General features: G+C 47.7%; 2 protein-coding genes across 2 annotated transcripts; both read left to right on the plus strand.

The window, feature by feature from the left end:
- The first annotated feature begins 648 nt into the window (after window positions 1-648).
- On the plus strand, window positions 649-1,017 carry LOC109781566 (uncharacterized). Its single transcript, XM_020340157.1, has one exon. It carries the CDS (start codon window positions 649-651, stop codon window positions 1,015-1,017), a length of 369 nt encoding a protein of 122 aa, XP_020195746.1.
- Window positions 1,018-11,455: 10,438 nt separating this feature from the next.
- Window positions 11,456-12,037, plus strand: LOC141041054 (uncharacterized). Its single transcript, XM_073507167.1, has one exon. The coding sequence runs from the start codon at window positions 11,456-11,458 to the stop codon at window positions 12,035-12,037; it is 582 nt and encodes a 193-aa protein (XP_073363268.1).
- The last annotated feature ends 2,555 nt before the right edge of the window (window positions 12,038-14,592 follow it).

Below are 14,592 nucleotides of genomic sequence, written 5' to 3' on the forward strand. Positions count from 1 at the left end.
GGATGAATGAGGCAAGGCCTTATCTGTAAATGAGGAGAGAGGTGCGCGTATCTTTTGTAAAATTGTCATAGTTTGCTTTCTATCCGTCAGATATAGATCGGACGATCTATATTACAAGATGGCAGGCACACCATCATCACCAACTCGGTTTTTAATAAGAGTATAGTTATAGAGATAGAGACTAGGGAGGAGCACCAACTACTGCTTCGTGTGCTACTCCTACGCTCCATTCGGCGGCCGCAACGTCCCCTACAGCCACTCCCTCCTGCGCTCCATTCGGCGGGCGCTGTTGGAATATGGGGAGCGCACTCGTGCGACTGCTGGCGGCGACGACTTCACCGACGACAGCTTCTTCCATGACCTCGGCAACCTCTTCCTAAACGACATGGGTGACAACCTCAACGCCAACGGTGCTGCTCCCGTTGCACCATATGTGTTTCTGTCCTTCCTGTTCGAAATCGTGGTAGAATTCATGTTTCTAGTTTGTGTCCTAGATTCGATCTGTTCATCTACTATGCTAGTCCACATGATTAGTTTAATCTTTGTTAGAGCCGTCATGATTTATTTTGTGCTTATTTGGATTAAATCTCGTAGTAACTTGCTCATATATTCAACATGCACAACGTCCCCTACAGCCACTCCCGTTTCATGGATGGCCTCATCGATGCCTCCAAGGTGCCCTGCGTCTACAAGAGTTTCGGCTGCGAGAGGTATGTCGACCAGCACTCGCTAGTGAAGCATAGTTCTAGATGCGTGCGCGCGCCCTACTACTGCTATGAGTGCATGTCACCATTTGAGGGATCGCTGGCGAGCCTCGTGCATCACCTCACGGCACCGTCCGTCGATCACTACTGGCCTGCGGCGGTGAACATCAAGTACGAGACGTGCTACCCGTTCGCCGTGCCGGAATCGCTGGAGGATCACCGCCGGCTGCTAGTCGCGGAGGAGGACGGCAACGTCTTCCTCTTGGCCGTGGTACCGGCAAGGCCCGTGCAGGGCACCGCCCCGTCTATGTAGTGTGCGTCAGGGGCAATGCCGCTAATGCTGACACGAGGCTGGTGTACGGGTGTGTGCTCACTGTTACTGCCCCTCAGAGGTACGTGGGCGCCCACACCGCCTCCATCACGCTGAGTGGGACTGTGCCGAGCTGCTCCATTCCCGGCGATGTAGACATGGAAGACCCATGGTATGATTTTCACCCCAAGATGGTGCACGGGGACTCCAAGGAGCTTCACCTGGACATATGCATTACCAAGTTAAATATTGATCATTAGTCTTCGCTCAATGTAATCCGCTGTCTAAGCATGTGGAGACTTCTTATTTATATAGTATAGAACCTTCCATGCATGATCTTGCTCTATTAGAGCATCGCGCTTGAATAAAAGTGTATCCATTTATGGTTTAGTCTAGAATCTTCCATGTATGCTTTTGCTCCATTAGAGTTCTCGCTTGCCATTTATGAGATTAATTGAGAAATTTTACTATAGTACTGGTGAAAGACTTATGATGAACCATTTCTTACATCTCCTCTGTCCCCTTCCAAGTCATCCTGATTTAATCCCTCCGTCTAGGTGTATAAGGGCATGGTTAATACTTAATAGTATAGCCAATTTTTGACTATAAGAAAGTGCCATGTCATCTGTAGCCAACATGTATAACAATTAGCTATAAGTATGTGCTACTTTATTAATACATGGCCCACTTTCTACTCTCACACAGTGCCTAGGAGCACGTGCTACAGCTGGCTCTTGTATGAGAGCCCGCTTACATTCTCTCTCCTATCCTCTCTCCTCCCAGTAAGCATTAGAAATATTACTTTACTTCTTACAGCCTGCTGATTGTACCTTATTGTACTCGCTCTAAGTCACCTTACGAAAACCAAATAATCCGAAAACAATTAGGCGCGGTGCATTAACTCCCACCTCATTTCTTGTTTCTTGACATATCAACCAATAAGAGATGTGGGGCGTGCATGTTTTCAATGACTCAAGACTACCAAACACGACATGCAGTGGTTAGTTCATCGCATGCAATGCTATTAATTAGCAAATAAACATTAAGTTCTCTCGTTTTCCCCTCATTCTTGGTCATGGTGCACAACTTAAGATGACTTATTCACCTAGACGGAGGGAGTAATTCATGGTGGTCTAGAAAAAATAAAGAAAATCGATACTCAAAAACTAATTCTTAAAGATCATTTCTTGCAAAGCACAATAAGTGTTATTTCTTCACAAGTTTTGGATGCAGGTTGAACAGTTGAACGCTTTTGTTTGCAAAAGATACTTTTTTATCTATTTCACCTAGATGTTTGTGAGCTCTAGAGAAGAAATAATATCCGAAGAAACCTATCGATACTCGTTACACATGAGATGACCCCCACACACTTTGTCAAAATAAACAACTCCCCGATCATTGCATTTCACTGTTCCATGCAACGCACGGGCGCCTTACTATATATTTGTACGACCATAAATTTAACTACATTATATATAGTACTATAAATGCTCATGCATGTCACCAAAAATTGTATCATTGAAAACTATGTTCAAATACGAATCCAACGATATAGTTTTTGTTGACATGCACTAACATTTTGTCAGTTAAATCTTCCGTCAAATTCAATGGGGACTAATAAACCACGACCGAGGTAGTAGTACTAGTGTAGACGGCGGTGCTGCACGGGAGTCTCACCCGGCTCATGGCGCGGCCCGGCTCGTGGCGCGGCAGTAAAGCCGTCATATCACAAAACCCCACCACTCCCAGTAATAAGTGGCCTGGTAAAATAAACGGACAAGCAACCATCACATCCCTTCGTCTTCTTTGCATTTCATCTCTCTGCATTTACTTTGTCCGGTTCATCTCGCACACTCGATCCCTAGCTACTCCTCCTAGTATCCCTAGCTACTACTCCTAGGGCCAGTTCTTTCGGCGGCTTAAAAAATAAGCCGTCTCTTCCCCAGCTTTTCCCATAAGACTAGTCATAGTGGAGAGTAACAAAAGGCGCCTCACTCATTTATTTGGGCTTCTAAACTACTACCTCCATCCTGGTTTATTAGTCACCATTGTAATTTGTGCTAAATTTTGACCAAAGATTTAACTGATAAAATGTTAGTGCATGTCAACAAAATTTATATAATTTTGGGTGACATGCATAAACATTTCATTAGTTAAGTTTATGGTCAAAATTTGACACAGATTACAATGGGGACCAATAAACCAGGACGGAGGTAGTAGTTATGGGATTACTAATCTAGAAGCCTAAAAAAACTGGCCACTGGTGTCTGGTACTCCTAGTAGTAGTACTCAAGCTGGAATTCCAATTGCACGGCACAACTTGTTAGGCACAAAATACTATACAGGGTGTAGGAAGCGGTTTGGGAATTTGCATGCCTTCCCGACCAGTGAGATACTCCGTACAAAGTACGATAGAGAAATAACCACAGAGAAGGAAGCTAAAAGTAAACAATCAAACGAGCATTTTTGCATTTCTTTTGCATTGAATCGTTTCACAAGCTTGACTAGTGTTGTTTTTCTACTTTTACAAAAACCGCATCATAATGTTAAAACGTGCATTTGCGTACATAAGTAATAGTAGTAGCACAGTCTACAAGCATATATAAAGAGAGACGTGTAGTGTGATATATATTAAAGTTTGTGCTATATGCACGTACTTACAAAATGCGTACGGATACACAAGGTTTCCAAACTTTTCCTTTTACATACTTAATTAAGGACGCTAATAATTCCTGAACGTTCGGGATTTATCATTTGCATCCCAAAACTAATGAGATCGCCTTACGAAACTAAACTATTCCTAATAAAAGCCACGGCGCTCGCAGGAGTGCTTGCGGCGCACCACGAGTGCCCTGGTGCGCGGCCGTTTCCCAGCACGCCAACACAACGCCTCTTCCTCAGCCTCGCAACTCGCGAGGTGCTGATTGGCGGCTTGCCGGTGGGCGAGCGCGATCTCACTGGTGTGGTGATCCGGCGCCAACAGGTACTCCTCCTCGCTGGAAGCGTGCGCCCGGTCCGCGTACCACCAAGCGTAGATGAGGTGCTTGGGCTCGACTGCACTCAGGGCTTTGGCATGGGCGTCCTCCGCCACCCTCACGGCCCTCGCACGAGCCTTCTGCCAAAGAGCCAATTGTCTGACTCTCTCGGACGCGACATAGGCCTGCCAGGCAGCATGCCTCGCGACGCGCTTCTCTTCCTCGGCCTTCTTCTCCGCCTCTATTTTGGCACGCTCTGCCGGAGGCAAAGCCTCCCACAAGGCGACCTCCATTTCTTTCCAAAGCTCCTCAAGGCTGGGGGGCTCGACAGGCGGCACCACGTGCTCCTCGTAGCGGGGAGCCGACGCGTCCTTTGACATGCGTGCTGGCGAGACTGGGAACGCTGACGCGTCCACCTCGACGCGTCGCGGCTAGGAGCGGAACACCGATGCGCCCTCCTTGACTAGTGGCGACGAGGAATGGAACGACGATGCGTGACCGTCCGCGCGGTGCAGCGAGGGGCGCCTAGGGCTTGGGAGGGGCGATGCCATGGTGGTTGACGTGAGAGGGAGGGGGAGGAGATAGCGATGAACATGAGCATTCTTCCAAATGTCGTGGGAGGCACAGTATTTATAGCGAGCAATGGCACACGTACATAAGATATGGACTGAGCTTTAGTGACTTAACTGCAGGTGCAGTTGCGTCACTGACATGTGGGGCAGATGCCTGTTGGGCCCACATGTCAGTGACCCAATGCACCTGCAATTAAGTAACTGAAGCAGCGTCCCGTAAGATATGTTGCGTGATTAATGTAACAACTACATAGGCATATTTGTTGGAGTAAATTACGAGGGAGGGAAGGGGTGGAAATATTGTTGGTCACAACGGATTGGACGAGCGCGGGGGGAGGAGAGTCATGCATGCATATTTTTTCCACATGGGGTGGAGTGGTGGGACTGCCGGAGGGAGAAGGAGAGTCAAGCAGGCGTTCATATTTCAAGGTGCACTAAATTATTGCATGCGATGATTAAGGCTGGCCATAGTGGTGGTAATGTGGTATCTTACTAGCTGGTATCATGCACACGGGAATAGCAAACATGCTGATGTGGCAAAGAATTAAAGAAGAGAGGGGGGTTAGAGTAACATAGGTAGATACCGTATCATGTTAAATACTATGCTACTTTGTGTCATGCATGGCACTATAAAGGTAGTCCCGTATCATACACTAGTATGATGCACATGATACTAGTATATGATAGTTTCCACTATGAGTAGCCTAAAGAGAATATTAACTAATCTCTACTATATACTCTTATAAAAAGCAGAGTTGGTGATGATGGTGTGCCTGCCATCCTGCAATATAGGTCGTCCAATCTATATCTAACGGATAGGAAGGAAACTATGACAATTTACCCGCACTCCTCTCCACATTTCCAGATAAGGCCTTCCCTCGTTCATCCTTTTCTCCCAAAAGATAAACTACTCATACAAATGCATCTTGATGTTCCATGCAACGCACGGGCATCTTGCTAGTGCATGTAAAATTCTTTGTCATTTACTAGTGTTCATGCATGCATGCAATGCGATAATGCATGGTAAACACATTTTTTTGTGAAGAACGAGAGCATTAATTGAGTACTTTTGCAGACTACAAAAACTATTCCACCGCCTCTATCTTGGTAAAAGTAGGTGAAATTTTTGAATCGAGCCCTTTAAACTAGAAGGGAGGTAGTAGTACTCTACTAGCTAACCTTGTTGTGGTGACTAGATAGGACATGGCACGCACCTGGACGTAGGAACTAGTCTGCATTGTGCATATAAGTTTTGTCTGAAGTCAATGTACCTCTACTTTAACCAAACTTATAGAAAAATGTATCAACATTCACAATGTCAAATCAATATCGTAGTTTCATAAAATATATATTTGGTATTGTAGATATTGATATTTTAGTATAAATTTGGTCAAAAACTTTGCAAACTTTGACTTGACACAAATCTTACGCGGAGTAAAAAGGACCAGAGGGAGTATCATGCATGCGGAGTAGGCAAAAAAATTGCTCATTTATAGTCGTCTGAAGTCTCAAAGGGCGCAACCGCATGAGGGAGGCGAAGGTCGTGGTAGGCGCGACAGTTGGCAGAATTAAGTGAAGTTGCATCCACGCGCCGGCATGGCGTGCGAACACACAGAAGTTATACCGTCAGGCCTACGATATGGGTCTAGTAGACATGACATCTAGTGGGTTCCGCATAGTACTCGAGAACTCTTTGGGGGCAGGCAGCCGTTTATCCACTGGGCAAGCCAACCACCCCACGCCGTTTGCACGCCCTACCCGTCCCCGTCTTCTACCTTAAAACAGTTCGCTCCCAGTTGTCCCGTCCTTTCACATTACACCAGTTCAACTTCTCCTAACCCACCTCCAAAATCCATGACCTCCCACATCTCCATGATCGCCGTTGAGTACCAGGTTGGAACCATCACCGGCAATGAGTTCATCGTCATCTACACCCGTAGATCCGCGACGGTGGAAGCATGCCTTGCTCGCTTCCTACGCATGTTCCAAAGTTCAAAGGATGAGTGGGTCGCTGGGCTAGATGTTGAGTACACCACAGTCCTAGAAAGCGAGAAGCTTCTAAAGGAGGCAGAGAAGAAGAAGCCCGCCATGATCCAGGTTTGCGTACATAACGTGTGCTTGGTCTACCACATATGCCATGCCGACGTTGAGTGCGGGGATTTTAAGAACTTCCTCAAGGACAAAAGAGTGAAATTCGTTACTGTATACTTCATGAACGACAGGATAGTCCCGGGTCAAATAGGCCTCGTTGTAGGCTAGCCCTTCAATCTCCAGAATGCAAGCCTCGTGTCCTCCTCTCAGCCTTCAATGCTGACCCTGGCAGCAGCCATGATTGATCCTCCATACGCTCAACTGAAGAAACCTCACCACGAGTTTCATCATGCATGGGAGTCGAAGACAATAGATGAAGATCACACCCTGTACGCAGCAACGGATGCCTACCTTTGTTTAAATATCTACAAGGGTTGGATGAAGAAGCAGAGCCCAGTGTCCGGTTCAAGCAAAGAAGCGTCGACGAAGAGGAAGAGGAAGAGGGACGAGGACGAAGTCGAGGACGTGGACTCAGACTCCGAGTAAGGTGGCAGTGTCGTCGCTCATGCTGGTTCTACTTCAGTGTCAAGCGGACTAGTTGCTTAGTTTATTTTAGGGGTGTGTTGTGCTGAGCCCCCAGCAGAAATATGTTTATGTTCTTTCTCGTTATTTGAACTCTTTAGTACGTACAGTAGTACTAGTATGTCTTACTACTGTTCTTCTTGTAGTTGGTACTATTGCTCGTATCTTCACGTTCCTAATGTACTTGATACATACTAGTAGTATAATTTGGGTCAGCCGATTTGTGAAAGAAGTTCGATGGAGCAAAGGAAGAAGATGGCAGAGAAGCTACCCTGGTATCTATATTAGGGTGGCAGGGTGCCCATGATCTATCTTATGAGTGTTGGGTGTGGAATGGAGTTTGCCAGAAAAAATGGATCGCGCCCGGGGTTAAACGGATGGCGGGGGTGGGGGCGCATGGCGGTGGCAGGCGTTTCAGGGGAGGGCGAGGCAGCGGTGGCAGGCGGTTAAACGTGTGGCGGGCTGGCGGCTCGATACCTGAGAGAGAAGATGAACAATGCATCAATTTCAAAGGTTGAAGAAGCCCTTCTAGCAGTCCATGTTGCATCCAACGGCTCACAAGAGTCGACTGACCCAAATTGCTCTTTCAGATTGCAGGATCCATGTGGCAGTCAAGGTCTCGAAGGAAGATTCCGTGTCCGCACCCGGTTTGCGGGCTCGGCGCGGGCGCGACCGGCTTCCGCCGCGACAGCCACCATGCGTGCCTCCTCCGCGCGGGCGGAGACGACACTGACACACTAGCTACTCCTCGCTGGTGTGCTGGAGCACGCGCTCGTCCTCCTCTTCGTACGTTGCATGCATAGACACGGCTCCACCAGCTGCTCGCGTGCTTGGCAGCGCGGCGGCATCGCGAGGAGGGAGTGCAGACGACGTGAGCGGGCGAGCCTTCGGCTTCATGGCACAGGGATGGCGGGGACACGGCGGTGATGGGCGAGAAATGGTCAGTCGGAGCAGGCGGGCGACAGCATGCACAACGGAGGCGGTGGCATATTGATGAGTGCGCATATGGGAGCTTAGTTTAGTTTTATATAGGGTTGGTCAAACTTAAAAGAACACCGTACTAGTACACGTAAAAATTAGACTGAGGCAACGCTTATACTACCATATTAGTTAGCACAGCAACGATACGGAATCTTGTGCAAGCACGTGCACCGCGGCCGCGCGGTCGATCGAACGGTGCGTCACCGTGTCACGCTCGAAGGACATCCACCAAACATTTTTGTGTGTGTGAAAACAATCCCCGAATATTACTCAACTTTTTTTCCTGGAAAAGTTCTTCATGCTACAATATTTCCATATATTTGAATTTAGCTTCAGTTCGTGTTTATTTGGATTTGGACATTCTAGGTGCGCCCTAGTTTTGTTTAATACTGATTCTGTGTGTGTGACTGAGAGAGAACGTGTGTATGTGTCCATATGTGTGTTGTGGCGGAAGGGCAATGTGGAGACGGTGTGCGTGTGATAGAGACATAGAGAGGTATGAATGTGCAAATGATCATGCATGAGTGAGACATAGAGAGATGTCGATACGTTGTGTATACATGAGAGGACGGTCTTCTATTTTTATTTGTGTGTGTGTGCGAGAGAGAGAGAGAGAGAGAGAGAGAGAGAGAGAGAGGAGCATCCGTAACACAACAACCATCTCTCTCGATTCGTCCGTCCCTCGCACGATAGCATGTAACACATGCATCAACGCACACATTTTGACACCCTCACCCGGCCCCTGCCCACCTCAAGGCCCGCACATCGCTCTCTATCTCGCACGCACAATCTCTTCGTGAAAACCCTATTTAGCATGTAGCTTTCTGTCACATACACACACATTCTCTCCATAGGTTTGATTTCTATCAATATCTGACACACACACTGCACACACACTCCCCCCTCCCCCAAGCACACAATTCATCCCCATCCAAGGTTATATGGAGACCACTCTCGCTTGTGCTTCTCTGCACCCCAACATGCACACCACCTCAATCTTCAAAGAGGGCATCGAGGAGATCAAAGACGGCGACCACACTGCACTAGAGAATGCGGGGCCATTTGGAAGCAGGATGATGTGATGATGACTGACTGACTCCTCCCCCTCTCTCTCCCGCACAAAATTACCCATCCCTCTCTCTCCCGCACAAAATTATCAATCCCTCGACTCACGAGATCCTTCCCCTCTCGTCCATGTTTTTCTAGCTCTCTCATCAAACCTGTTGTCTCTTCTCCTTCCACGTGTACAAAATCCAAATGCACACGCAACTCACGTATATTACATGTCTCCATCTTTCTCACAGACCTAACATCTTCCTCTCTCTCTCTCTCTCGTTAGGTTTGTCTCCTACTCTCTCGCCTACATACATACAATCTTTCCCGCCCTATCTACTCCATCTTCTCAAGCTCTCTCTACACGTTTCGTTCACACATTGGGATGTGTTCAAAATGTTGCTTTTATAATGGATCATGTAGAGTTATTGTTTGTTTTGTTGCATCCTACAAAGTAATAACTATGAAATGCATTTAGATTTTCATTTTACTGGGATTATGTGAGTTTGAGCATATTGTGAAGTACTATAGACCTCATATACATCTTGGAATTCAACAATGATTCTAACTATTGAATTGTATAAACCATTACATTCGAAGTCAGTAGCCTAATATAATTATTTCACGATTACAACAAATGATTAATTCACTACAAACTAAGAAAACAAATGTGTACTCCCTCCGTTTTTATTTAAGTCCGCGTATTAGCATTAGTCAAAGTCAAGTTATGTAAACTCTCACAAAGTTTATAAAAAATATTAACATATACAATAACAAATAAATACCATTAGATTCATTATTGAATTTACTTTCACATCATACATATTTGTTATGGTAAATGTTTATATTTTTCTATAAACTTGGTCAAACTTTAGGAAGTTTGACTTCTGTCAAACCTAATATGTAGAGTTAATAAAAACGGAGGGAGTACTAGTAGTTACTAGTACTACTAACTACTACTACTACTCGCTAGTTGCTTAGCCCAATCACCCAACTCGCCACACGGGGAGTTCGGTGTCACAAAATTTTGAGGTCGGCGGGAAAATCTCCCGCGACCCTGATTCGAGCAGTGTGAAGTTACCATCATACCCTTCGGAATAGGCCTACAGATGATGCTTGGTAGGGGGCTGTTTTGGTAACTTCAGGTTCACCCTACCCAGCCAACCCCACCCCGACACCCAGAGTAGTACACTTGAATACTCCCCATTTTCTATCCCCACCGCAAAATAGACTTCTCCACGGCACCGCAGCCTTCATGCTCCTCCCCTTCTACATCGGCACACTCGTCCACCGCAGTGCATCTGCCTCATCGACGATGCCGTACGCCGCACTAGAGCCGGTCCACCGTCATCGTCGTACACGGAGCCTCTTCCCCGGCACCGTCTTCCACGGTCTTGGATCTGCTTCACGGAAGCCGACGCCAAGCGCAGAAGCACCACCGTCATGGACAATGAACCGACTCCTGTTGCCAACCATGATGCACAGAGGCCGCAGCGACCATCGTACTCCTCCTCAATTGGTAATGTGTGTATTGAATCTCTTAGCAGTACATGTGCAGTTCCAATTTTGTTCATACCTACCCTTCAAATTTCCTGGTTTCTATTGTTCCCATAAAAGTAATTGGTTATTAGCTTGCATTGTCCAATAGAATATCACCTTGTAATTATGCATCGCTCCTGTATCGCGTTGTGCTTGGGTAGGTTCTTCATCTGCAACCAGTAGTGTGGCAAATGATGGAAACTTTTTTAGAACTAGCAAGATGCCCATGCGTTGCACGGAACATCAAGACGCATTTGTATGAGTAGTTTATCTTGTGGGAGAAAAGGATGAATGAGGGAAGGCCTTATTTGCAAATGTGGAAAGGGGTGTGGGTATCTTTTAGCAAAATTGCCATAGTTACCTTCCTATCCGTCGGATATAAATCGGACGGCCTATATTGTAGGATGGCAGGCACACCATCATCACCAACTTTGTTTTTTATAAGAGTAGAGAAGTAGAGATAAATATAAATATAAAATAAATATAAGAGTAGAGAAGAGAGTAGAGATAGCAGGGACGTCGAGAAAGGATCGCGCGCGCGGAAAAAAGCGGTCGGGCGCGCACTAGTTTTCGCGCGCGGTGTCCGGTGCGCTTTATAAAATCCAACGCCCTCCCACCGCTCTGTGCCTGACCACTGCTCTCTCCCTGCTCTGTGCCTCGCCACCGCCCTCTTCCCGCTCTTTCTTGCCTCGGCGCCGCCGCACCACCATGCCGCCGCGTCACCAGGAAACTTGGGGATACCGCGGCGTCCGCGCGCGCCCCTCCGGCAGCTTCTCCGCCGAGATCCGGTTCCGCGGGATGCGCCTCGGCCTTGGCACTTTAGACACCGCCAATGAGGCTGCCCGCGCGTACGATGCGGCAGCGTGGCGCCTCCGATGGACTCATAGAGCATTGAACTTCCCCAACATGCCGACGCAGGAGCGAGCGCAGGAGCGAGCGCCTCCGCCGTGGCTTATCACCGACGAAGATCATCGCGACCACCGGAGGCAGGAGCATCGTCTCGGCATCGCCGAGATGGACGAGGAAGCCATGGCGTTGTGGTGGCAATGTTTCCCGCAAGACATCATCAACGAGCGCGAGTTCTACGCGCAAAGGAGAGCGGAGAGGGAAAAGAGGAAGGTGGAGCGAGCCACCTATCGCGAGGACAAGCGTACGCAGAAGGCAGTCGTTCAATTCAACATCAAGCTAGGAGCAACGTCGCCCTGGGACTCCAACGACGATCGGTATCTGGACGCCTACATTGAGACGTCGGAGGAGGACATCACCGAGGAGTCGGACGACGAGGAGTAGTTGAGCTGTCTATTTTTTTTATCTATCTATGCTGAGAACTATCTATGTCTCTACTCTCTACTCTCCACTCTTATAAAAAACAGAGTTGGTGATGATAGTGTGCCTGCCATCCTGCAATATAGGTCGTCCAATTTATACCTGACGGATAGGAAGGAAACTATGGCAATTTTGCAAAAGGTACCCAAACCCCTCTCCACATTTGCAAATAAGGCCTTCCCTCATTCATCCTTTTCTCTCACAAGATAAACTACTCATACAAACGCATCTTGATGTTACGTGCAACGCACGGTCATCTTGCTTGTATCTATCTATGCCAGTATCGACTCAGAGTCGAATGTGTATCGAGTCAGAGTAGAAAGGAGAAAAAATATAGCGCGTCTGTTGGAGGGGCGCGCGCGCAATTTGTTGCAGCGGCCGCTGGAGACAGCACTCCGGGCCCGCAAAAACTAGCTATTCCGACACTGTAAACGCTTTTTAACGCGCTGCGTGTTACGCTTCTATTGGAGATGGTCTAACATGGCAGATGAGTGCTTTAATGTTGCCCACAAGATGGGTGAGTATTGCTATATTTTTCTTGCCATGTTGAGATTTTAAAACCACGAGTGCGAACATGCAGAGGAGCAATGAAGACCAAACACGGGATATTGGAGACATCTTCAAGGAGCGTGGCAAGTTAAAGAGGAGCTGCACCGAACCTGTAAAACGAGCTTTTGTAAGTAACACCCTTTCAATTACTTTCGTTTAGCCTCGTGTTCTTCGATGTGTATATGTTGTAGTTTCTGTTTCTCTTAGCCTCGTGTTCTTCGATGTGTAATAAGAAGAGTCTTAATCGTCCTAATGCTTTCGTTTTTAGCTTGATGTAGGAAGTGGGTGTTCTCACCTTGGAGTCTGTTTTTATATTTCTCCTTTTGAATTCACTTCTCCGAGTCCTGTTTATCTGGCTTCTACTAAATGGGTCTGGGTTGCTCTGAGTATTGATCTAAAAAAGAAGTAACTTCATGTCAGGATGCAGTTCCTGCGAGGAGGGAAGTATGGTCAACCTCAAGATCATGTTTCCAAAATGAGGCTGGATTACACACAAGGTGCCCGTTCCCTAATGATGTTGGATTAGACACAAGGTGCAAATTCCTAGATGATGCTAGATTACACACAAGCCAGGTGGAGTCGTCAACTGTTCGTGTCCTCGTGGGTCTAGTAAAGGCTGAAAGAAAGCATGCAGCAGCCCTTGAGAATGTAGCTGAGTTCCTGAAGAAGCAAAAAGAGCAATCAGATGCTCTCTTCACCCAAGCCAAAGAAGAGATGGAAGAAGCCAGAAAGAAGCTAGCAGAGGCAGAGTAGGCTAGGCGTCTCCTGCTATCTAAAACTATTGTCAATACAAATTTTCCTTCATAATAGCTAGGTTCAAATGTTTATCCGGTCATGCCTGTTATGATGTCCGTGCATCTACTAATGTGGCACAAAATAAAAAAATACCGGGTCATGTAATAACAGCAATTACTTTCCAAACAATAACAGACGAAGCATTGGACATGGTACAGTTCACACGCAAGCCCAACATTCCAAGTTCAACTTCCACATCAAACTCATGTTCACAGATATCTGCACATTCATAGATAATGTCCACAACCATGATTCACTTCAAAGCCAAAAAATGTGAGGAGAGTTATAAATAAAGAAAAACCTCTAGTTCCTACTACCAGTGCGAGCACAACAAGTCAAGACCATGCGAAATTAATTATATTTTGGTCATTTTTTGACTAAACACGAATAACTTCTGGAAGCAAGTATAATTTCTAATGCCGGCTACGGCTGGGTCCACGGTGTTTTGAGCCAAACCGGGCAACACACCGGGTGTCTATGTCGGTGATGCGGCGGTCATAGCATTCATGGGTTCAGAGCGGCGGCGGCTCCCGTGGTCTACTATTCCTCAGTGTCGGCAATGGCCGCAAACGTGTTGGCCACCTCCACCAGCATGCCGCGGTTCCGCCAACGTTTGCGTCGGATGGCGCGGCCAACCACGGTGCACTCGACGCCGTGGTCCCTCATGTGCCGGCGTGCAACAACTGGCCACTGCTCTGTGAGCAGGCTTGGAGCGTCGAGTTGATGCACCAAGGGCCAGCTTGGAGCGGCGGATTGCTCCTCTGCTTGCCCGCCCGCAGCCTCGCCCATGGTACTGGCCAGGGGCGGGGAGGGGCGTGGGGCAGCGAGTTGCCTGGCTTCTCGGGGCACCCAGCCGGCTTTTATGCTGGAGAACTCATCTTCCTGCTCACCGGATGCTATGGAGAGTGTGGAGAAAATGGTGCAAGGAGGATATGGGGAGCAGCGGTGTGGTGTGGTTCTTGCTAGGCGTCTGGCCTTATTTAAATAGCGAGCGGACGAGAGGAGCCAGCCGATGTTGTGTTCTAAAATGCCGGCCGGCTCACTGAAGGACGTGTTGCTGGCACACGTGCGGATTCAATGGAGGCAGGCGGGGCAGTCTGAAGCCGGTTGCATGCGGCAAGGAGGCGTGTTCAGCATAGCCTGCAGCGAGTGGGGCCCTCTTGGCCGGCGCGCCG

This window comes from Aegilops tauschii, chromosome 2 (assembly GCF_002575655.3).
Source record: "Aegilops tauschii subsp. strangulata cultivar AL8/78 chromosome 2, Aet v6.0, whole genome shotgun sequence".
NCBI lineage: Eukaryota > Viridiplantae > Streptophyta > Magnoliopsida > Poales > Poaceae > Aegilops > Aegilops tauschii.

Bases quoted from the DNA above. Each gene is read 5' to 3' on its own strand.
- LOC109781566 (XM_020340157.1), top strand. From the start codon at position 649: ATGGATGGCCTCATCGATGCCTCCAAGGTGCCCTGCGTCTACAAGAGT.
- LOC141041054 (XM_073507167.1), top strand. From the start codon at position 11,456: ATGCCGCCGCGTCACCAGGAAACTTGGGGATACCGCGGCGTCCGCGCG.